This window comes from Primulina tabacum, chromosome 5, assembly GCF_025594145.1.
Source record: "Primulina tabacum isolate GXHZ01 chromosome 5, ASM2559414v2, whole genome shotgun sequence".
Classification (NCBI taxonomy): domain Eukaryota; kingdom Viridiplantae; phylum Streptophyta; class Magnoliopsida; order Lamiales; family Gesneriaceae; genus Primulina; species Primulina tabacum.
Window position 1 is genome coordinate 11229966 of NC_134554.1, and position 22797 is coordinate 11252762.

The 22797-nt window shown below is 35.8% G+C and overlaps 5 protein-coding genes and 1 pseudogene across 5 annotated transcripts; 2 read left to right on the forward strand and 4 right to left on the reverse strand.

Annotated features, from left to right (window-relative positions):
• Positions 1–569: 569 nt before the first annotated feature.
• On the forward strand, positions 570–1507 carry LOC142544118 (transcription factor MYB92-like; annotated as a pseudogene).
• A 479-nt stretch (positions 1508–1986) lies between these two features.
• LOC142546510 (ABC transporter G family member 1-like) lies at positions 1987–5199 on the reverse strand. Its single transcript, XM_075654266.1, has 8 exons — positions 4948–5199; positions 4538–4617; positions 3914–4381; positions 3619–3705; positions 3340–3465; positions 3000–3197; positions 2803–2889; positions 1987–2696 (listed from the first exon to the last, which is right to left on the reverse strand). Exons 1-8 carry the CDS (start codon positions 5138–5140, stop codon positions 2013–2015), a joined length of 1923 nt encoding a protein of 640 aa, XP_075510381.1. The 5' UTR covers positions 5141–5199; the 3' UTR covers positions 1987–2012.
• A 1999-nt stretch (positions 5200–7198) lies between these two features.
• LOC142546512 (uncharacterized) lies at positions 7199–13715 on the reverse strand. Its single transcript, XM_075654267.1, is given in 16 exon segments — positions 7199–7635; positions 7709–7943; positions 8055–8222; positions 8224–8579; positions 8716–9046; positions 9176–9268; positions 10238–10323; positions 10885–10940; positions 11050–11315; positions 11468–11553; positions 11688–11736; positions 11863–11929; positions 12200–12315; positions 12434–12500; positions 12975–13063; positions 13439–13715. Coding segments are annotated over 16 exon segments (2502 nt in total). The 5' UTR covers positions 13616–13715; the 3' UTR covers positions 7199–7375.
• A 652-nt stretch (positions 13716–14367) lies between these two features.
• Positions 14368–16184, forward strand: LOC142546514 (peroxidase 17). The gene is made up of 3 exons (XM_075654269.1): positions 14368–14631; positions 14711–14902; positions 15127–16184. The coding sequence occupies exons 1-3, from the start codon at positions 14425–14427 to the stop codon at positions 15718–15720; spliced, it is 993 nt and encodes a 330-aa protein (XP_075510384.1). The 5' UTR covers positions 14368–14424; the 3' UTR covers positions 15721–16184.
• Positions 15765–17875, reverse strand: LOC142546515 (small ribosomal subunit protein eS6-like). The gene is made up of 6 exons (XM_075654271.1): positions 17702–17875; positions 17553–17617; positions 16911–16968; positions 16696–16804; positions 16345–16617; positions 15765–16261 (listed from the first exon to the last, which is right to left on the reverse strand). Exons 1-6 carry the CDS (start codon positions 17705–17707, stop codon positions 16023–16025), a joined length of 750 nt encoding a protein of 249 aa, XP_075510386.1. The 5' UTR covers positions 17708–17875; the 3' UTR covers positions 15765–16022.
• A 1925-nt stretch (positions 17876–19800) lies between these two features.
• LOC142546516 (serine/threonine-protein kinase SAPK2-like) lies at positions 19801–22718 on the reverse strand. The gene is made up of 9 exons (XM_075654272.1): positions 22400–22718; positions 22232–22306; positions 21646–21747; positions 21145–21198; positions 20965–21057; positions 20794–20886; positions 20594–20698; positions 20394–20492; positions 19801–20251 (listed from the first exon to the last, which is right to left on the reverse strand). Exons 1-9 carry the CDS (start codon positions 22517–22519, stop codon positions 19967–19969), a joined length of 1026 nt encoding a protein of 341 aa, XP_075510387.1. The 5' UTR covers positions 22520–22718; the 3' UTR covers positions 19801–19966.
• Between the last annotated feature and the right edge of the window lie 79 nt (positions 22719–22797).

Genomic DNA, 22797 nt, shown 5'->3' on the forward strand with positions numbered 1-22797 from the left:
CGCCCTCGTCATCATTTCAAAATATTAATGAGGGCAAGACGATGACGTGTTTGTGGATTTTACGAACCAAAACTTCTTAATAATCAATATTATTAATATTTAAAAATATATTATTGTTAATATTATTTTCGAGACTGAGTTCGGATATGAGAGTGATATACTCATATTCATCCCTAACTATTTCGGTCTAAAAAATTGGAGATCATCTTCTCCGTTTCAGGTAAAAAAATTGTCTTTCATATCCACAATTATTTGATATCAACAAACAGGTGTACAATACAAAGACATTTTTAAAAATACAAGAAATGATATATTATTATCAGAAATTCACTTGATTTTATCCATTTTCATGGATTAATTGTACATATAAATTTTTAATTCAAATATTCCCCATCATAGCAAGAAAGATAGTGAGATGTATATATCACGACTGCTCCAATTATTTGGTAACAGCCAAATTATAAATCACAAGGAAATCGATCGATCGAGTAGTTAATTTATGGGAAGGTCTCCTTGTGATAGTAGGTTGAAGAAAGGTCCATGGACCCCTGAAGAAGATGATTAAACTCATGCATTATATCGAAAAACACGGCCATGGAAACTGGAGAGCCCTCCCAAAGCTCGCCAGTATATATATGTATATATACATACAAATTTTGGGATCCGGGATTGATTAAAAAGCGTTGATTTTGTTTTTGAAGGATTAAATAGATGCGGAAAGAGTTGCATGCGTCGTTGGACCAACTACTTAAGACCAGATATCAAGAGAGGAAAGTTCTCTCAAGAAGAGGAACAAACGATCCTCAATCTCCATGCCATTCTTGGAAACAAGTAATTTATCATTCTTAAAGTAGTGTAGATCGTTAATTTGTGCAGTACCTGCAGATAATTAATCTCAGTATTTTTGATAAATTAAGGACTTAAGGTGTTCTGCAATTGCGACACATCTGCCCGGCAGAACAGATAATGAAATCAAGAATTTTTGGAACACGTGTCTGAAAAGAAGTTGATCCAAATGGGGTTCGTCCCCAGGACCCACCAGCCTAGATCCGACATCTTTTCGAGCCTACCTTCGCTCATAGCGTTGGCCAACCTCAAAGAATTGATAGACAACCCGCCAATGGCTCGGGTCAATCAATACTTGCTACAATTCCTCCGACCCCCCAAGACATTCCAAAACAATGCGACTATTCAAGAATTGTCAGCTTTCACTGCTTTGAATATTAATACATCTGTTTCAGGCAACTTAGAAACGGCTCTGCCACCGCCGCCGCCGTCGTCTCTAGTCACCGAAAACTTGCACGACTCGACAGTTTTCTCCCGTTTGCCAGGTGGGGAGGATTGTTTTGATTTCACGGCAGTTTTAAGTCATAGGGAGAACTCTGCTTCGTCTGCGTGGATGCAAGAAACTTGTATCGCTAGCATGGGGGAAGAATGCAGCTACGGGGGAGGAGCTCAAATTTGGTCTGAACTTCTGGATGACCCTATATTTTGTGATATTGCTTAATCAGTGCCAGTTTGATAATAAGAAATGTGTACATATATTTGTCGTACGCATTCGATTTGAACTTCATCCTTTTTCTTAATTTAATTAATTAATAGTAATGCCCAAAAAATATAATAGTATGTTAAATTTAATTTAAAAAGAAAATTAAAACAACTGTGGTTTAGAAATTTCCAAAATAATGTCTTGCAATATATATAATATTTCAGATGAAACCAAACAGAATAATTTGATCAAATTCAATTACATATCTATTTTGTTAAAAATTTAATACCTATAATCGCACATATATAAGTAAATGATGCTAAGAGCAAATTCTTAAAAAAATGGTTATTTTGTCACATTTATTGTCACGTTACGTTCATAAATTCAAATTCGTAATATACACTTGGAGATATAATCTTATAAACTATCAATTTAACTCTCACATGGCCAGCCACGACCACAAAGAACAAATATGATAAAACAATCTTTTTTAAAAAAATAAAAATAAAAATAAATCAGAAGTCTATTCTATGATAATCGTTTCTTGATTTTTAGAGTAGGGGCGAAACAAACCAGAAAGAAAAGCGCAAAACCCAGGCTTAAACTTCTCGATGCCCTTAACCACCCCTAGAAACATAAGCCTGTAGAGGATCAACATCCCCACCACGACACCCAAATCCAGCCATTTAGACTGACTTGAATCCACTTGCCAAACACTTTTCAGAACCTGTTCACCACTGATGGTACTACTAGTACTGGATGACCCCCCCAATCCGAATTGCCCACTTGGGAATCTCAATCCTAGAAACTCGTTCTTGAAGAATCCTTGATTGGCATACTTGTGGAAAGAAATGTGGTACATGGGATACTTCCAGAACGGCTTCGGAAGATCGTTTACCAATCGGAAAAAGCCTCCATTCAGTATCATCACACCCTGAATTCCAGCACCCGTTATGATTCCCATTAGGAAATCCGGGACGATGCTGGCCACAACCATCATTAGGCTCTCAACTAGCATCATGCACGTGAAGATGAGGGATGCGAAGTAGATGAAGTGATCTATGCTCTTCTGTAGGCCGGCTAAGTAGTAAGCCATTGCTACGGGGACTACGGATACCAACATTATGTAGGGAATGGAGGATAGTGTATTTCCAACCACAAATGCTGTCACACCATAGTGTCCATTTAATCTTTCTCGTGTAAATATCTAATTTGACAGATAATTCACATTAAAAAAAAAAAGAATATTAATAACACTCACATCAAGTGAATCTGTAATTTAAGGATCAAAGGATCGAGCTAAGGCGGCTTACTTTCATATCCTCCACAAAAGAAGGGAATCCTCCGATTGCCATAAATGTCATAAACGATGCGACAAAGACGAGCATTGAACCTCTAGCCTAACCAAACAAAATAAACATGGCATATTCTTCAGACCATATATATTATACTATACGATGAAAAGTCAATAACTTTGTGATATGATCAAGGGGTTTTTGTCATTTCGAACCTGGATAGAACTATAACTGGAGCCAAGATCATAAAATATGGTCCCAATAGACAAGCTTAAACCAATGTAAATAGCGAAGCGCAACCAGTAATATCCAAGATCACGATGCATATTTTTGTAAGATCTCCGAGTTAAAACAAGGCATTGAGTAATGAATCCCGCCCGTCTTTCCTTCTTCTCCAATGCTCCACCAGAATTCTTCACGAACGGCACAAGTTATTTAAAACGATTGATCATGAGTACTTCGATTTGATAACGTGATATATATAACAATATTTACATAAAAATCTTGTATATCGAAGGACAGGCTTATATATATATATATATATATATAGCACACCTGTTGGCATATCTTATCAACACTTCTCTTGACTTGTTGGAAGGTCTCCGATGAATTGTAAGAGTTTATGAGAATATTAATTGCTTCCGCAGCTGTTAACTTTGCACCAAATCCTTGTTCTACATCCTATACTTTATTCAAACGTCCAATGAGATAATAATATATATATATATATATATATATATATGTATGTGTGTGTGTGTGTGTGTGTGTGTGTGTGCAGGTGTTATTATTTATTATTATTGATAGAGAGAGAGAGAGAGAGACATTAATTAATACCACATCAAAGTCTTGATTAATTGTTCTGAGGTAGTGATCGGATGGATTCCTCATAGCCGGACAACAAAACCCATTTGACGAAAAGAACTGCATCAAGCATCAAAAAGTAGTCTCAAGTTTGATCAAATATATTATAAACCAATATTTATGGTACAATATTTGCAACAATGATAATTAAGCATATAAAACCCTTTCTTAATGAATCATGGTTTGCATGCGGGTGAGTTCAAATCAACAAGTATCTAATCTAATTTAAGTAAATACTTGATAAGTAAATAAATTTATCTAAGATGACCTGATTTGCAGCCGAAGCTGACCCAAAATACAGAGTCCTCCCACACGACAGAAGGCAAAGGTTGTGAAACAACTCGAACACCTCCGCACTGGGCTGATGCACAGACGCAACAACGGTCCTCCGATCTTGCTCTGCCAGCTTGATTATGCGACTGATGACATGAAACGAGGCGGCGCTGTCGAGGCCGCTGGTGGGCTCATCCAGAAACAGAAGCTTAGGCCGAGTCAGGAGTTCGATACAGATGCTTACTCTTCTCTTTTGGCCGCCGCTCAGTCCTTTTACCCTCCAGCCTCCGCCGATTCTTGTGTCCATTGAGTCTTGTAATCCCATCTCTTTGATGGCTGCTTCCGCCCTTTGTTTTTTCTCGGATTTGGACATAGACTCGGGGAGCTGGAGCTCCGCGGAGTAGAATACTGCTTCTTTAACTGTTAAGGTCGTGATCAAGGTGTCGTCCTGAGTAACGTAGGCCTGAATCGTGCATTGTAAAATTGTTGGAAATTAGAGAAGATTTTTATTAGGTACTGAAAGCAATAACTGATTAATGTGTTAATATATATATATATATATATATGTGTGTGTGTGTGTGTGTGTGTGTGTGTGTGTGTGTCACCATTATTTTCTTACTGAAGTGCCAAAGGCTAATGGTTGCTTGCGGCCATTGATTAGGATCTCTCCCATTTGTGATGCATTTGATTCTAATCTCCCTGCACATATATAATATTATTGTATCAATTTTTTTATTTATAATTTATCCATTCGTATTCAATAAATATTTTTAATAAAAGGTAAATTTATTGTACTGAACATGCTAATCGGTTAGACACTACTGTAAGACAACTCAAAAGTAAGTAGCTAAATACAGCTGCTATACATGGTATATATACCCACATATTGATATATTTATTAATATTAAACCCAAAATTCCCAATTGAGGCCAGGAAGTTTTTTTTGTTCATTTTAATAATTTGTAGCATATTATATAAGATATCTCTTGACACAGGAATGGATAATTGTATATCCGAATATATATGAACCTGCTAATGCATCAAGAAGAGTGGATTTGCCACATCCGGAAGGACCCATGATGGCCAAGAACTGTCCCGGCCGGACATAACCAGTTAGTCCCCGGAGAATGGGTCGTCGCCCTTCCCTCTTATCGGATACCGTCACCCACAAGTCTTTCCAAGTCAAGATAATGCCGTCATCTCCAGTTTCCATTAGCTCCATTGATTTTGGAGATTGTATGGCGCCTGCTAGCTTACAGAATGCGCAAATCTTTATAATTTTTATATGTACGTTGATGTAGAACTATATAAAACATGATGTTATGAGCGCTATTAATAGTAATATAATTTGAATACGTCGACATGTACCTAAGAAAGTTATATAGTTTTAATCGTGCACGTATTTGACACAGAATGGCGATCAACACGTGATGTGTACTAAAAAAATAAAAACAGCATTGAGTATTGGCATGTTCAGCCATGCAAATGGTCAAATTAAGAACCGTGCTGTATATATCTGAATTACATGATTCATAATTAAAACATTTTAATGGTAATAAAGGAACTACACAATAATTATTATCCGAGAAATCTATGTATACATATAATATGGTCGACGTCGACATTGTTATTGTATATATTTTATTCATGTAAGTTGGTCTTTGACTGTTATTTCAGTAACTTGTCATGGTTTGGTTTCATCCACTAACTTGGTTTTTTTCGTTAGAAGTTATTAAAACACTCATTGAATATTGCTTATTTGGTACTGATGTTATCCTATATAGGTTATGTTCTGAAAATAAACCATTATTACATGTATCAAAATAAATATAAACAAAACGAAGAGGAATAATAATAAAAAAATGACACCAAATATTTCAAAAAGAGAAGAAAAAATATTGTTGATTTTTTCTATATATAGATTTTAATATGTACAATATTGGTTTATTCTCGTCACATAAGCTATGTAGGAGAACGTCAGTACTAAATAACAAATATTTTGTGGATTTAATAACTTTAGGCCAAAAAAATACCAAAATTCAAGATATTTGATGAAAATCAAACATTGACAAAGTACATGACCAAAACTCATATCATATCAAACCATCTTTCTTATATATTATAAGCCAAACTTAATAAATATTTGCGGTGTTCAATTAAATTATGACGTTGAATGCAGTTTAGTTAGTCGGTAAATTTGACGTGACAGATTATGCTATAAATTAATGTATAATAGGAAACTTACTTGGAATTAATGTGAAATTATTAATGTCGACACCACCACACGAGGAAAATACACAAGTCTACAAGCCGAACACTGCCATAATTAAGAAGCATCTATTTTCTTGTTCAATTAATACATAAGTTTTGTTTGTATTGACACCTAAAAGAAAACTTTTCGGGAATGGGTTAAAGTTGATTATAAAACTTTTCTTCCCAAATCCCAACTCCAAAACTTATACGCCCAAAAGAAACTGATTACATTTGTCAAGTGTTTGCCAAAGTTTTTTGTTTTTGTTTTTTTTAAAAAAATTAGTAATAAAGATTCTGATAAAGTTTACAGTGAGCTATTTACATCTTTTAGAAAATAATAATAACAATAACTCTCACTCGGTTGATTAATTTAATTTTTCACTGTCTGTTTTTTTTTCCTTTCCAAACTTCTTTAATTAAATACTAACATATTAATTTCTTAATTTAAAAAACAAGATACGACAAAAGATTTTATTAAGATGAATTTAGTCGCTCTTCAATGGATAAGGGCCAGGAAAATAGAGTAGTCGTAATCTTATTATGAATACTTTTATAAATTCCTAATGTTTTTTTTTAAAAAAAAATTAAAAATTACTTGCATATGCTCTGTTTCGTACTAGAATAATTACCATTATGGATATATACTGATTGATTGTTGTGGCAAAATGTGGACTTATCCAACACCTCCTACTTTTATCTCTTCCTTGACTTCATGATTCGTAGATGTACGTACATTAAATACTTTTATCAAGGAGATTATATTATATTAATTAAATTAAATTAATGTAAGATTCAACACAAATGAGACTATGCTCAAAGGTAGACCCATTGGAAGAGATGAAATTAATGATTTCTTGTTCATTGAATTATCGTGTGAATTCAATTCAAATGTTTGAAATGTTGTGGTCCGCCAGAAGAAAAGAAACAGAGAGTTGTCAATTCAAAAGTCTCCTCTCTTTTTTGGAGCCTAACGAATAGTTTGGACCGACGGATAAAAGACGGCAAAATTGGACAAAGGATCCAAACGTGCGTAAAACGATGAGAATCGTTAGATCAACCACGTAACAGTTGGCATCTCAATGTTATTACAATTACAACAATGGCTCACCGTAATTGACTACCCAACTCATAAAAACATGGTTCAATTTGATGAAAACGGAGATCTTTCCAAAAATACAAACTCTATAAACAGACTGCTGCTGGTTCAATCAACTCTTATTGTTTCAATGTCTTGTTGTTTAGAATCGGAAACATTAACGTTTGCTTCTACACAAGCATTCAAAGTAGAGGAATTGACCTCCGGCTCAGCCACGGACTTGTTTGTAGAGAAGAGAATCGACATTCTTTCCAGCAATTCTTGGCAATCAAGTGCTGTCACCATTACAGTCACATTCGTTCTACCTTTCCAACAACCGATAGCCACCAAATTTTGTTTTTCCTCACAACCATTTGATGCAATGCCATCTGCAAAAACCGTGTGTCAGAGAATGGAAAGTAAAATGAAAAATGACTATATCAAGCGTCAAACAATTCGAACCTTTATTCAGAACCACCACACAACAACCCAGCAGTAGGTTTGAAGCCTTCTTTCCGAATTCCGGATCAACAAAATCTGCAAATTTGATGCTTTTGTATTGTAGTAGATGCTTTAAATCTACTGCAGATGCGTGTAATATTTGTTTGGTGATGTATGGAAATATCAAGGGCAAACCCTCGGATGATATTCGAAATAAACAGGGTGCAGCAGTTCCATCTTTTGACGTTTGCCGTTCCTGAAATTAAACACAATTCTTTTCATATCTCAAGAAGAACTTAAAACATTAGCCGATAAGTAAGCAAGATCGATGGCTCATAGACAGAGAGAGAAGATAAAAATAACTCACAAACATCTTTATTCCAACAGAAGCGATCTTAAGCAGCTGGCCAGCTAGAAAGTTCAACTCGAGAATTTCTTTGACAGAATTTGAAATGTAGTATATTCTTTTCACGTGTTTGCTGTCATTGTTTCTTGTAATAAGACGACCTTTAAATGGAAATGATTCTTGAATTCCAGTAAAATTCCATTATACTGCTCACAGTAGAATCGTCCCTGTAAAAGATAACAGGGTCGACTCCTCTCCATCTCCCTTGGATCTGTAGCTTCCTCTTACCCACAGTAGTTTTAACACCAGTTTCTGCATCGGGAGAAGGCTTGGTTTCCGCCTTTTGATTTTCCAAGTAATTTTCACTATGGTCGGCATCCAAAACGTCACAATCAAGAGTTGCTTCCAAAATTTGATCGTCTGTGCCATTAATTAAATCAGTATCCTTCCAGTTCGAATCGTGTTTCACCTCATTTATCAGATAATCAGCTTCAGCACTGCATGAATGTGTCATTCTAGGACAATTCTCAGATTGCTTCTGTGCGGCTGCAGATCAATCAACACAGCATGAGTATAATATTTTCGATCAAAATTAAATCAGAGATGTAATCATTTCAGTTGTTTGCAGTTTTTACTGATTGATCCCACTGAATTTTTGGATTTGCCCTCAGATGGAACTTACAAGGCAGGGAAGAAAGTTTATGGAAAACAGCAACAAAAAAGGCCCCTGAATTCTGATAATGAGGCACTATCCGCATGCAACGTTCTAAAGGTAGAGTCGAGACTTCTGCCTCTATATTGTTTGTTGGAGCTACAGAATCATCAATTAAGTCAACCCCGTTTTCGGAATTCTCGAGACAGTTCTTGCTCAAAAGTTTACTTGCTGTTTCATCATCATGTTCAGATGTCTCCACAACAGTGTTTCCTGAAGGAAACATGCCTGGAGTTATTACAGACCTGCGGTTCCTTGGGACATCTTTATATGATGCCAGCCATAGCCCTTTATCTCGAACCTGATTAAATTAAGCAAGTATGAGAAACTGCTTGCCGAGAATTATCGAACATCTTCTTTTAACATACTCTCCCTACTTATGCTGTAACAAACAGTCAAAACAGAAGCTTAGAGGATGACAACAACTAACCTTCCATTTCTTGAGAGCTGGTCTACGAATGAGCTCAGGCAGCTCATTGGAGACATCCATGAGTTCAATAGATCCTCCACATCTCCGTAAAACCTGAAAGAAATAAGGCATCAAGAAATGCAAGGATATCAAGCCAATAGGGGTGGGCAATTTGAATCCGGTATCGGGTCAGTTTTCCAAAAAAAAGATCAGGTTTGGGTTTGTGTGCTAGTAATTCGGGTCCGATTTTTTTAAACCACAAATTCTATCTAGGTCTACCTATTTTCCACGCAATGACTGACACTAGCTAGCTTCCTATTTAGACGGAAACACAACCAAGTGGGCAACAACCACAGATGTCGTCAATCGGAGTCAAAGGCTGAGGATTGTGAAGGAATGATGTGAACTCACCGTCCAAAAAAAATACTGGTGAGGCTTGCAATTCTTCGGTTCAGGTTTGGAATATCTAGGTCATCATTTTGGAAGAAAGTTTGAAACAGAAACTTGTGATACCTCGTCAAGTGACTGGTCCAATTCTATTTTTATTTTCTTCGTGTATTGTTTGCTTGTGTCCATGAAGCAAGTAAGAACAGGAATAAACTCACATTCTAGCAAGTACAATTCTAAGTAAATTGTGGCTTTTAAAAAAATAAAAATGGTTCCAAAAACAGTATGAGATTTTGGGTAACCACAAGTATACCAGAAAATTTTCCGGTAACCAAATTTAGAGTCGAGTTTGAGTATTCAAAATCACTACCCGCCCCCCGCCCCCAAAAGCCATGCAAGAACCGGACTTAAGGCTACAAACACATACACAAATGCCCCTATACCAATAAGATCTAAAATTTGTTAATTGTATTTCCATTCTTGATTAACATTATGCATAGATAAGATCATACTTATTTCACCATTTTTTCTCTTCCACCCAAGAAAGAAGCTTAGTTGAAAAGGTTACACACAAAAGACACATTAATCTCCGGATCATATGAACAGCTTACAAGCTTAAAAAAGGTATTAGAACAAATATAAAATGCAGAAAAATGTTCCTATAGATTTCATGATATTAAAAACTTTATAAACTACCTCTGCAACGACAGCTTCATTCTCCACAGGATTCATTGAGCAAGTGGAATACACCATTCTACAACCAACTTTAAGCAACGCTAAACCTGAAATGCATTGTGTTGAAAAACAAAGTTTTTAGGTGCTTTTCTCAAGACAAACCAAAGTAGAGGAGACATCAATAGAAAATATCCACTAGACAGGAAAAAAGCAATAGCTACAGCCTGCAATTCACACAAGTAGAATTTTTCTTTCTTACATCGACACGAGTCCACAACCACTAGCTTAGACGGCATGAAAATGTAAGAGGATGATAAATGTTAAAAACACAAACTATACAATTTTATAGCTTGATGAAACCAAAAAAACTAGAGTTCACAACTAATGTTCCATCTATTTTTTTAAGAATGCTGAAATATTGCAGACGAGAGAGTTTCAATCAATCCCAATTCATATTGAGTCTCTGGTATACTTGTAACTTGGTGATCAACTATGAACATCCCAATCGGTCATTAACTTCTTGAAATGCATGACGTGAAATAAAAAGAGTAAAACCTCCAACTCTAAGAAAAGCTAAGATCACGTCAGTTATTGAGGCTAAAACAAATTATGACAACAGGTACTGCCAAGCCTCGTGCAGAAACATCAGAAAACAGAAAAGGGGGCACCTCGCATCGCAATCTGTACTTGTAGGCCATGGAGACCATTGCCCATTCCCGCATTCCTGCGATGAGTTAAGGCACAGGATATAAAGCCGGATGATAACATAATGCCCAAAATTGAGGAAAAATGACTTAAATGAAGATTGAAAGCAAAAATATTAAAGTAATCACCATTTCCTCCATATGTCCGGAGCCTTACGTAAAGTTCCATCGCCACTACAAGGCACGTCACACAAGACACGATCAAATTGAAGCTGTGTGATACCAATTTCCTTAACAATTCCCACCTCAGAATCAACTGAATGATTCCCTTTAAAATGACAGCTTGGAAAGTGTTGCGCTTCATGGTTAGTAACTATCAAGTTGGCGGTACACATTCTTTTCGTTTGATGAATAAGAAGATTGCATCTTTGGACATCTAGATCATTCGCTATCACCTGTATCAAAGGTACATCATTAACATAGCTGTTCGGACATAGGAGCATCAGAATAAGAACACAGGAGACATGGTTTGAAGAAAATCAGAAACAAAGTCTCATCAGCATTTAATTAAAATTAACAAGTAAAGGAGAATTAGAAGAAATTATACCATTCCACTAGGCAACTTTCCTGATTCAGTCAACATGTGTATCATCTCAAGTAACTGAAATGTTTTTGAACCTGGAGCTGCACACACTGCATTATGTACAAGAAATTAACAGAGTTTGGACCTCATTCATTCTGCGGGGAACCCATAATACAACTATAATAGTAGCACCCTTGGTGAAAACATGACACAGATTTCATTTAAAGTCACAGGTGTAGCTTACTGTCAAGAACAAAATGATGTGGACGTACGTCAAGAAACAATGGAGGAATCTGAATCATAAAATGAAGTAATTAGTTCATAAAGCAAATGAGTGGTTCATACATTTTATTTTAATCACCAAAAGCTTCAATAGTTGGTCCAACTGAGCTGCATAAAGAAGTGTAAATGTGGCCTACCATGCTGACAGCTTCCTGTCTCGTAATATTTCCAATTTCATTTTCTAGCTTCAAGAACTCATGGAACCTGCAAAGTGAGGTTAAGACTATGTACAGATACAGGCATATGACAATTTTAAGATAAACCTTTCTTACGAATTGGACAACACATTGACGTGAAACCCATCATAGAAAATTTACGTGCCCCGTGATAGGAAGCGCTTGTCAGCTTAAAAACATACTCGAGTGATAAAGATATACAAGTACAATTATATAAAACGTGTTGAATGAAGAACACGTCAGATGGTTAGAACATCAAGCCACAGCAACTCATGTTATGAAGAAATAAATCACCAACCTCTCAAGGGTTTGGTTCTTCCGCAGCTGGTTCCGAGAAAAGTTTGATTGCCAAGCAAGATTATCTGGATACCATGGTATAGGCTTTAGTGCCTCAACTTCACATCCATTAGAATCCTGATTAAATTGAATTCAGAGAAGAAAAAAACATTAGCATGAAAACTACATTGAAAGAGCTGTGACACCTCACTTTCATCTGTAATAAAACAAAGTATGAACATGTAAACCACCCTACCTCTGCCTGAAGAGATTTCACGAAGTCATTCTCTAACTGCGATTTAATATCAATATAGAACTGGCTACTGCAAATTTGGACAAAAAAAAGCATATGGGTCAAACAAGTTTCAGGCTTTCAGCTTATTAAATATTAAGTTACTATTTAATGCATCAACTTTAATCAAACAGATCCCCTTCGAAAACATTTCTCTGCCAAGTCAACAACAAATATTTTCTTGTTCCGCGCCTTCCGCCTTTCAAGACTTTTTTAGAACATCAATATCGTTTTCTTACATTGTTTATTGTTTTTACCTAGCCCTTGTACGGTAGAACAGGAAAAAGTTCTTAAGAATTCTCAAATAAATTTTTATGCTGAAGTTGAATGCTAACAATACTGCAATAAACATGTTCCCACAGAAATTCAATTGCACTGTAATATTTCATGAAGCCAAAAGTATCACAGAAAAGCCAAAAGGCGTGGACAGGTAAAGGAAAAATAAAATCATGCCGCGAAATCACTTCAAAAAGGGGAAAAACCTGAACAAAATTTGGATAAGAACCTGGAATTTATTCTGAAAGCAGCAGGCAGTGGTTTCCTAAGATACTCGATGAAAACATCCCATTCTTCAGTCGGCACAATTTCTTGCTCCTACACGTATGAAGCCACAAATTCATTCTCTACAAAATAAATAAGTTACCATTCTAGCAAATTCACGTCTTTCGGCACAATTTCTTGCTCGTACACGTATAAAACCGCAAATTCATTCTCTACAAATAAAACAGTCACCATTCTAGCAAATTCATGTCTTTTATCTATTTTTTCAACTTATTTTACCATGTTCATCAGAACTAGTCATACTAAACAAGGAATTCAAGCTCTTAGAAACATGCTCATTGCACCACGCTAATATGTTTTCTCTGTATATTTACCCATGTTCATATGCTACCACAATTCACACTCCAATAAACAACCCAATAAAGCTAGACACAAGAATCGTTTTTTCAAAACGATTTCCTTTCTTACTTTGTAATACTCATCGAAACCTGGGTTTTGTGTGGTAAATGGCTCCCAAGGGTTATCTCTTTTAGCATCATCTGGTGTGGCAACAGTAGAACCATCGGACTTGGGACGCTTCCAAACGTTTTCTCTGCTCTGGTGGAAGTGTTTTCTCTGGGTACGCGACCTTCCCCTTCCTCCCATTTATGAATTTTGCTTTGATTTCTGCTTCGTCTTTGGTTGCCGCGAGGTTCTGCAACGGCAAGCCAGGGGAAAGAGAAGGACCAGCCGAGCGGACTTGGTTTTGACATTTAATTTTTAGGGTTCAAGGCCCAAATTCTATTGAACAGAGGACCATTTCCAAGTCCTTTTCCTTGACATTGGGCCCAATTGAGAAAGTCCAAACTCTCATTGCCGCATTTCCCGTTAGATTTATTTGATCTTTAAACTAACAAAATTTAAATAATTGATGTTAGATTAGAAACATGATTACAAATTCTCACAATTGTTTTATCAAACATAGAAGACGATGTATATTCATCACACAAATAGATCTTGAGATCTTTACATACAATTTTCTTTGCTCCCCAAAAGGTATCACGGTCTATTAGTGCATAATTATGTTGTAATAAAACTTGCAATCATACCGTTTAATCTCTAAGATTAGATTTGAAAATATTAGTAAAACTTGCAGATTCTAAAAATGATTTTATTAAGTTATCCCATGATATATATCCAATAATATAATGAATTATTGAACCCCCCCTACCCACAAATAATTCCCACACTCGGAGAGTGGTTATTCTCGTTTTCACACAAACCCTATGAACCGTCGACACATATGCCACTTTGCACGACTGAAATAGAACTTACTCGGGCCCATCTCGATTTATCGCGAATCCACAAAAGTTTGGTATACACATGTAATGAAAATGAAATTTGACGTTCATTGGCACTAGATATAATTTAGACCCAAGCTGATTAAAAAACAGTGTCGAAAAGAAAGCCAAAAGATGTCTCCCACCCTTTTCCTCTTCTCCGTCCTCCTCGGCTCCACCATGGCCGCCGCCCAAGCACCGCCGCTCCGTCCGGGATTTTACATGGACACTTGCCCCCAAGCGGAGCTCATTGTCCGGGATGTCATCAAGAATGCCATGGCCAGAGAAACCAGAAGCGTTGCCTCTGTTATGCGCTTACAATTCCATGATTGCTTGGTTAATGTAAATGGAGAGCTTTATTTCTCTTTTGAAAATTTTGGGACAGGCCGGCCATTAGAATTATGCGATTTTGATGTTGCAGGGGTGCGACGGATCATTGTTGCTAGATGATAGTCCAAACATGGTTGGAGAGAAAGAAGCTCTATCAAACATAGATTCTTTGAGATCATACCAGGTCATTGATGAGATTAAAGAAGCTTTAGAGAGTAGTTGCCCAGGTGTTGTTTCTTGTGCTGATATTGTCATCATGGCCGCACGAGATGCAGTTGTTCTGGTAATTTTCACTTTCAATTAATAATAATACTAAATTTCATTCGAAAAATCACATCAAAATAGTCCCTGTAAAAAATATGGTTTTGTCACATAATAATAGTTCGAAAAATTAGTGGAAGGAATACGCATAGAACTCGCCGGAACTTTAGGCTTGCATCTAATTTCACAATCCAATCTCAGAATTTTTATCTGCTATTATAATCTTTTTTTCCGAATTCGAACCAGAGTGGAGGACCAAATTGGCAGGTGAGACTAGGAAGATTGGATAGTTTAACAGCCAGCCAAGAAGCATCGAATGACATAATGCCAAGCCCAAGAGCAAATGCAACTGCCCTCATTCAACTCTTCACCAGATTCAACCTCTCCACGAAAGATTTAGTTGCCCTTTCCGGCTCCCACTCCATTGGCAAAGCTAGATGTTTCTCCATCGTCTTCCGCCTCTACAACCAATCTGGCTCAGGAAGAGCTGACCCTGCCATCGAACCAGGTTTCAGGGAAAAGCTGGATAAGCTATGTCCACTTGGAGGAGATGAAAGCGTAACAGGAGACTTGGATGCAACACCGGAGAGATTCGACAACCAATATTTCAAGGATTTGACAAATGGAAGAGGGTTCTTGAATTCAGATCAAACGTTGTTCACGTATCCAACGACGAAAGATTATGTAAAAACGTTCAGTCAGAGTCAGAAAGAGTTTTTCAAAGCATTTGTTGAAGGGATGATTAAAATGGGAGACCTACAGTCGAGTCAACCCGGAGAGATTAGGAGGAACTGCAGGGTGGTTAATAGCCAGCCCGTGGAGGTATTCCTTGATGCTTGAATCATATGGAGCTATTCAAGATAAAATATTCTGTATGAAATAGATGACATCAACGTGTAGACTACTATAATCCATAAATAGTTTTAGGTATCCAAGCATCCCAAAGCCCAACAAATTAACCCAGTTGAAATTACCATAAAGTTCTGACAGAAAGCTATAGATATATTAAGGAACTCAACATCAACAAAACACCAATTGCTATGCCCATAGGCATTTAATGAACCAAATCACCAAAATCATCTCATCGTTATAAACTCTTTAGCAGCAGAAGCCAGAGATTGCAGTCCAGTAATGGGTCGTACTTAAGCCACAATCGACGGCTTTGAAGCTACAGAAAGTCTAGACCTCTTCTTTGCCAAGCTCTCGCTGCGCCTTTCCCTCTGTTCCTTCAACCGTGTAGCAAGAAGCCTCTGGTAATCAGCAGCCTCCGACTTGGCCTTGGCAATTCTCTTCTTCTTGTCAGCGATTCTAGCCCTCTTCCTCTGCAGTGTCAAGGGAGTCACCAGCCTCTGAATCTTTGGAGCTTTGCTCACTTTCTTACCTGTGGTCAGATACAACTTCATATCAGCAGTTTTTCAGAATCAAGATTCATCAATGCAAAAATGTTCTGGTGGAGAAACTCACCAGCTTTGTTGGTGAATGTACGGCGATAAGTGTTAACATACTTCCTAACATCATCTTCCTTGGAGAGATTGAAGAGCTTGCGGATCTTTGAAGCTCTCTTCGGACCTCTCATCCTAGGCTTCTCAACATCTGTCAATCCAGGCAGTTCATTATCACCCTTTTTGACAATCACCAAGTTCAGAACGGAGAGATCAGGGCTAACAATGCACCCTCGGACAGACTTCCTTCTACGCTCTCCATTTCTCCTACCATGACCTCGGAAACATGGGGTACCTGTTCGGTCACATGTCCAACTTTTAGATATTAAAAAAATAAACCCTAATTAGAAGGCGTCAGAAGAAAATCACACACCTATATGCAGCAAGAGTCGAACACGACCTGGTGTCAACACACCCTGCTTCATTGGGAAACCTTGCTTGTCACAACCCCCCATTATCTTAAATACATATCCCTTGAACTCCTGAAACATCAAATTGTCAAAAGACATGTCATAACCAAGCATCATCACTTGAAAAATGCATAATCATGGCATAACTAGAATTTTTAACTTAAAATAAAATTTGTACCTCACCAAGGGCATCGCCACTGACCTCCTGAGAGATCCTCTTGTCCCAGAACACCCGGCTGCGAATAATATACATAGGGTAAACCCAAGCTAATTTACTCGAGAGCAGGGGCTGAATAAAAAAAACAATTGCTTCCAATATTGGCATATTTATAAGTGCCAGTTATACTTGTGCAATAACCAAGAAAAACAAAACGATTGGCACAAAGACTAAATTACACCTGAAAAAACAATATCAAACCCAAGGGAAATGTAGTGCTGGATGTGGGGGTGCAGCTCAATTTTCCAAAACTCATTCAATATTTCTCGTGGTAGAAAACCATTGTCGTTAGCTATATGACTTTTTCCATGCGTGCAACAAAACGAAAAAAGAAAATAGAACTCATGTATTGACCAAAGCTCATTCAATCAAATGTTACAACACAACTATGCAGCTCAGTTGCTACTCAAATACATCAACTTTACCGCACTGTACAACGAAATTCTTGTAGGAATAAACAATAAAAAGGTAAACAAAACAAACATGTAAATTTTTTTAATTCGCACAGGAACTTGCAGAGATCTAAACCAAAGCAACAAGTTTATCAAAGCATCAACAATAAAGGTCAAGAATATCCATAAGGAATCGAAAATGAATACATACAGCTTCATGTCATCATCAATCTCCAGCTTCTTCTGGCATCCTGTGGTCGGATTTGCGATGTTGAACTGCAAGATGCAAACCAAAGATTATACGATATAAATATCCAGCTTCAATCATATCAATATGTTGTACTAGGGAGAGACTGAAACCTTCATCTTCGACGGAACGGAGAGAAAGCGGCTAAGATGTCGACCGAGTTCAAATGCTCATCGGTCTCTAGGGTTTTGGGGTGACATCGACGCACTAAGTAGCTGCCACATGGCGCATGAATGGGCTTTCAGGGTATCTTCGGCCCAACCTTTTTTTATTGCACTCGCCAAAATCCAATTGGCCCTAATATAATATTTCTGAGAGAATTTAATAAATTTATTTTTGTCAAGTTGTTATACATGGATTAATCGTTGATCAGTGGTTTTGAGAAAATATTATTGAAAGTATTGATTATTTTTTTCCAAATTACATCAAGACATATTTATTAATTTATGTTGACATTTATTTATACTATCTATACTATTTTATTAAGATTGAGACACTTAGAGTAACTAATTTTGATGTCATAGTTTGTTTTAATAATTATATATATTAATAAAATGTTAAAATTTTAATGTAAATTATATGTAGTTCAGTGGGTAGAGATGAATTATAAAAAAATATTATACAAGTATATATATATAGTTGGGTAAATTGGAAAAACCGCACTTTGGTCTTTTTAAATTTGTTAAGACCAGGTACTAAAAATAAATGAGCTAAAAACTATTAACATTTTAAAATGTTGCTATTAAAAGACTATTTCCAAAATAATTGAGGTAAAACCCGATATTGTTAAATTTACATTAAAATTCCATTTGAAAATTTAATCAGCTAAAAACCAATGTGTTGTTATAATTGTATTCAAGATCCCTGAGTTTTCAAGAGCTATACCAAAAAAAAAAAAAAACATATCGAAAATTAAATGCTGAAAAAAAATTAAAAAAATGACATTTTGAATTTAGTGGAAAATTATGTTGTGATTTTTGGCATTTTTTTTAAGTATTTTCATTCATGGAAATATAACCGAACATTATAACATTCTCTAATATAATATTCCACTACTTTATCTTTTTTCAATTTTATATCCTCTATCATTATTTTCAGTTCAGTTTTCAATTTCAAGTATTTATCAGCAATAGTTTACCATTGTTAGACTGTAATTTTTATTGGCACTATTTTTTTTATTTATTTGGTTCAAGAAAATAAAATATATTTGTGGTTAAAGAATATTTGGAGAATTTAGAATATAGTCTATATCTATATCTATATTTTATATATAATGTCTAAGTCATAATAAAACAAAATAATGTTTTGATTTAATTTTTGGGACCTCCAAAATACTTTTTTAACTCCACGTTTCTTTTTTTTCTGCATGTAAAATTAAATTTATGAAAAATATATAGCAAAAAATTTTTAAAAATCAGAAAATTTTAAAATTTTGAATAATATTTTCATTTTTTTTAGTAAGATTACTTATTAAACAAAGATCGGCTAGATATTTACGCATCATGTGCACGTGAGAACTAGTTTTAAAATATTTGTATGAATATTTGAATATGGTTTTTAAAATTTTGATAAAGATTTTGGAATATATTATTTTGAAGAAATGGAAAGATCGGGTGTGAAATTTTAGAAAGATTTATTGCGTCTTGAAACGCAAATGCCGATCTCCAAGCTTTTCAAGCTTAAGCGAGATTAGCACATGCTTAAGCGTGAAAAAACGTTTTTTATTTTTAGTGTAATTGCGAATTATCTCAAATCAATAAATAGATAAAATAATACATAAATATGATAAATTTAAGTCTCATGCATTAATTCTCATATTTATAAAAGCATAAAAATCACAAAATTTCAATTTTTATTTGTTTTTGCAACTAAACAACATTAAAAAATGATAAATATTTGTCAAATCATTATCAGATATGCTGAATCATAAATAAAATTAAAAAAATAAACATATAAATTATAAACATAATTTATTATTTAAAAATAAATAGATGCGATTAACTGTACTTAAACACACATAATTAAATATCCTTAATTACGCTTAATTCGGTCAAACTACAGTTTAACCAGTTTTTCTCCGAAGCGAGACGTTTTTGTCGAGTTTCAAGGCTAAGCGTCGTAAGAAGACATAAATCAAAACTAAATGGTCGGTTCCTAGCATGATTCGATCGATTTTTAATCTTAATTATTACAGCTATGGAAATCAAGCGACTGTTTGTTAAGTTATAGTAACTAAGCTATAATCTATTTATCATTCTGGTTTTCTTGTATTTGTAATGGAACATCGCAAACACAAATTTATTAAGGCAGCGTGCCTATCTTTATCTTTACCCTAAAACATACAAAAACAACATTTGAATATACAGACACAATCCATTTCACAGAGCGCACACAAAATCCCCACTCGTCTCTACATCATCATCTAAATCAACATCATCAATTTCATCAAGATCCATGCTTCCTCCCAACAAAATCCCACCACCTTTGAGAACTTCTCCTGCTTCCCTAGCCTCTTGTATTATTGCCAATGCTTCTTCAATACTCTGAGTACAATAATCGTCTCCATTTCTCGTCTGCAAGCTGCTTTCATCTTCTTCCGTCAATTCTATTGGTAGGTTCTTTATAAACCATGGGTGCTTTTTTATCTCCCGGATTGTTATTCTCTGCAACAACCATTCAATCATAATAGTCAAAAATGTTGCACCTTTGGCCGATGGAAAACAGATCAACTCAAGTGAATCATTAGAAGACACAAAACTGGAATATGTTGTCAAGTTTTCTCAATGAGGAAAATTAGAACTAGACCTTTTCGGGGTCGGCCACGAAAATTCTAGATAAGAGATGCTTGCATTCCTTCGATATTCTGACATAGTCAGGGATTGAATAGTGTACACTAAGTATTCTCTGGCAAAAGGGGAAAAAAATATATTAATGTTAGTTTGATAAAATTAAATGCAAATTATGAAACCAACAAATTAATGTTTCAACTTGGTAAACCATCTCACATTGATTGTTTTCTTGAAATTTCTTGGATCATCAGCATCTTCAAATGGATAAGCACCAACTAACATCACATATAACGTTACCCCACACGACCAAACATCTGCAATCTTTCAAAACCAAGAAGAGTGTTATTGTTAACAAGTTAAGACTATTCGTGATACCCATCGAAAAGGAAAGCTTGAGCAACTATTAAAAAATTTACCTTCCCATCATACTCCTTTCTTGATAAGACTTCTGGTGCAATATAAGCAGGCGTCCCGACTGTTGATTTTGGTTGAGAATGCAACACAGCTGACTGAAATTTGAACACCGAATGAAGAACTAAGCCTTATACAAACTAGCCCTCACATGTAAGAAATGATAGATAAACAACCTTAGAGTATCCGAAGTCACATATCTTGAGACGTGGGGCTGAACTCCCATCCAACAATGTGTTTTCGAGCTTTAGATCTCTGTGGCAAATTTGCTGCATTTGAAAATCATGGATTTTCACATTTTCTCGTGTGTGAATAAAGAAGAACAATTTTGATTGGTTAATTTGGGTCCTAATTACCATGGAGTGGCAATAACTGACACCAGATATCAGCTGTTGAAAAAAGTACCTGGCCTGAAACAGACGAAAATGAATGAGGAGGATCAAATTTAAGTTTCAATATTGGACTAAACAAAAACAACGAAGACATTCATATTTTAAGCTTCAAGATTGCTGGTACGCCATGCACTCGAGATCATAATTCAAAACCAAAATAATATAGTTTATCAGGCGGGAGATCTTTCAAGTTCACCACTTCCACTGAGGGTACGTTGTAAACAAGAGCACTCGTGTTAGGCCATATGCCGGAGCATTCAAGAATCCTAGGTATTCGGTTAAAGAACCCTTAAAACTCACAACCATTCCAACTCACAACCATTCCGCAACTTGCAATCAATTTAATTTTCCATGAGATTTTCCACCCGTCCCTCCCCTGTTTGTCATTTTACCTTATAAACATAAATATGAATGTTTCTTGATCCTTAAATCAAACTGATGGTCATGTTCTTGAACAAAATGTACCTCATCTTCACTGAATCTTCCTGCATTGCATATTCGTTCGAAAAGCTCGCCTCCAGCAGCATATTCCATTACTATGGCTAGATGGGTTGGAGTAAGCAGTACCTGAAAAATGCAACAAGCCACTTCTCAGCTGGTTATTTCAAGAAAAACACAAGATACAAACTGGAAAATTTTCAATTCTGAGATAAGGCATCTTTCCAACACAGTACAGGGATGAAGAAAATCCTCTAGTTTCAAACACATGGTTCGGATGAGTTGTTATACACAAACTTCAACCCAGAAAAGAAAACATTGATGAAGGAGAATCCAATAATCTTTGATGCCCTTCACAATAGCATGTTACGGTTGAATAAGTGGTAAATAATCTTAAGATAGATTAAGTTCCCCTTTATCCAAATTCTTAAGACTCATCTCAGATCAAGTCAAAAATAAAAACCAAGAAACCGCAATTATTCTCAAAGATCAAGAAACCATAAGAATGCCCAGAAAACTTCAATATTCACATATCCTCCTTATCTCCTATGTATACAAGGCATAATATGCAAATTCTTAAAATCAATGTGTTGCCGGCTTCCAGACATTTTACCTCCTTGAATCTAATAATGTTTGGGTGCTTCAAAGACCTGTGATTCATAATTTCCCTCTGTACATGCTCATCAATCTGCAAATAGATCATCAAAGAATAAAACATATTTTCTAAAACACAATTAAAGGCTTTCAATATTAAAATCGAAAGAGGGCATAAAAATGTAACCTTTTTGCCCCTTTCGATGTACTTGACAGCATATAGCTCACCGTTCCTTTTATCTTTCACAAGCTTGGCCACACCAAAATTCCCAGATCCTATATCTTTCACTACCTCATACCTTTCCATTTTTGCACCAAGTGATGTTGCAGAAAACCCTTGAATTTATACCCCTCAGCTCCACTCTTTTACCTTGTTTTTTCACCTCTATTCATATGTGTGGTCAGTTTTGTGCTTGTGTGTGTATATATTTGTAAGTCATAATAATAATAATAATAAAATGTTTGCGTGGGAGAGGTGTCAAATAGTGATATGTCCAAGTCCTGCAAACTGGAAAATTCTTAATCTACTAAGTTACGATTTGCTGATTTACACGGACGACGACAAAAGAATTGTTCTTGTTAGAC

Coding starts and splice junctions, on each gene's coding strand:
- LOC142546510 (XM_075654266.1), bottom strand. CDS start 5,140: ATGGAGCTAATGGAAACTGGAGATGACGGCATTATCTTGACTTGGAAA. Junction 4,382..4,537: donor CATTAGCCTTTGGCACTTCA/GTAAGAAAATAA, acceptor TGCACGATTCAG/GCCTACGTTACTCAGGACGA. Junction 2,890..2,999: donor CCAGTTATAGTTCTATCCAG/GTTCGAAATGAC, acceptor TTGTTTGGTTAG/GCTAGAGGTTCAATGCTCGT.
- LOC142546515 (XM_075654271.1), bottom strand. Junction 16,805..16,910: donor GTGGCGATGCCCTTGGTGAG/GTACAAATTTTA, acceptor TTGATGTTTCAG/GAGTTCAAGGGATATGTATT. Junction 16,262..16,344: donor TACATTCACCAACAAAGCTG/GTGAGTTTCTCC, acceptor ATCTGACCACAG/GTAAGAAAGTGAGCAAAGCT.
- LOC142546514 (XM_075654269.1), top strand. CDS start 14,425: ATGTCTCCCACCCTTTTCCTCTTCTCCGTCCTCCTCGGCTCCACCATG. Junction 14,632..14,710: donor TCCATGATTGCTTGGTTAAT/GTAAATGGAGAG, acceptor TTGATGTTGCAG/GGGTGCGACGGATCATTGTT. Junction 14,903..15,126: donor CACGAGATGCAGTTGTTCTG/GTAATTTTCACT, acceptor AATTCGAACCAG/AGTGGAGGACCAAATTGGCA.
- LOC142546516 (XM_075654272.1), bottom strand. CDS start 22,519: ATGGAAAGGTATGAGGTAGTGAAAGATATAGGATCTGGGAATTTTGGT. Junction 21,058..21,144: donor TCAGTTATTGCCACTCCATG/GTAATTAGGACC, acceptor TTTCAAATGCAG/CAAATTTGCCACAGAGATCT. Junction 20,699..20,793: donor GAAAGGAGTATGATGGGAAG/GTAAATTTTTTA, acceptor TGGTTTTGAAAG/ATTGCAGATGTTTGGTCGTG.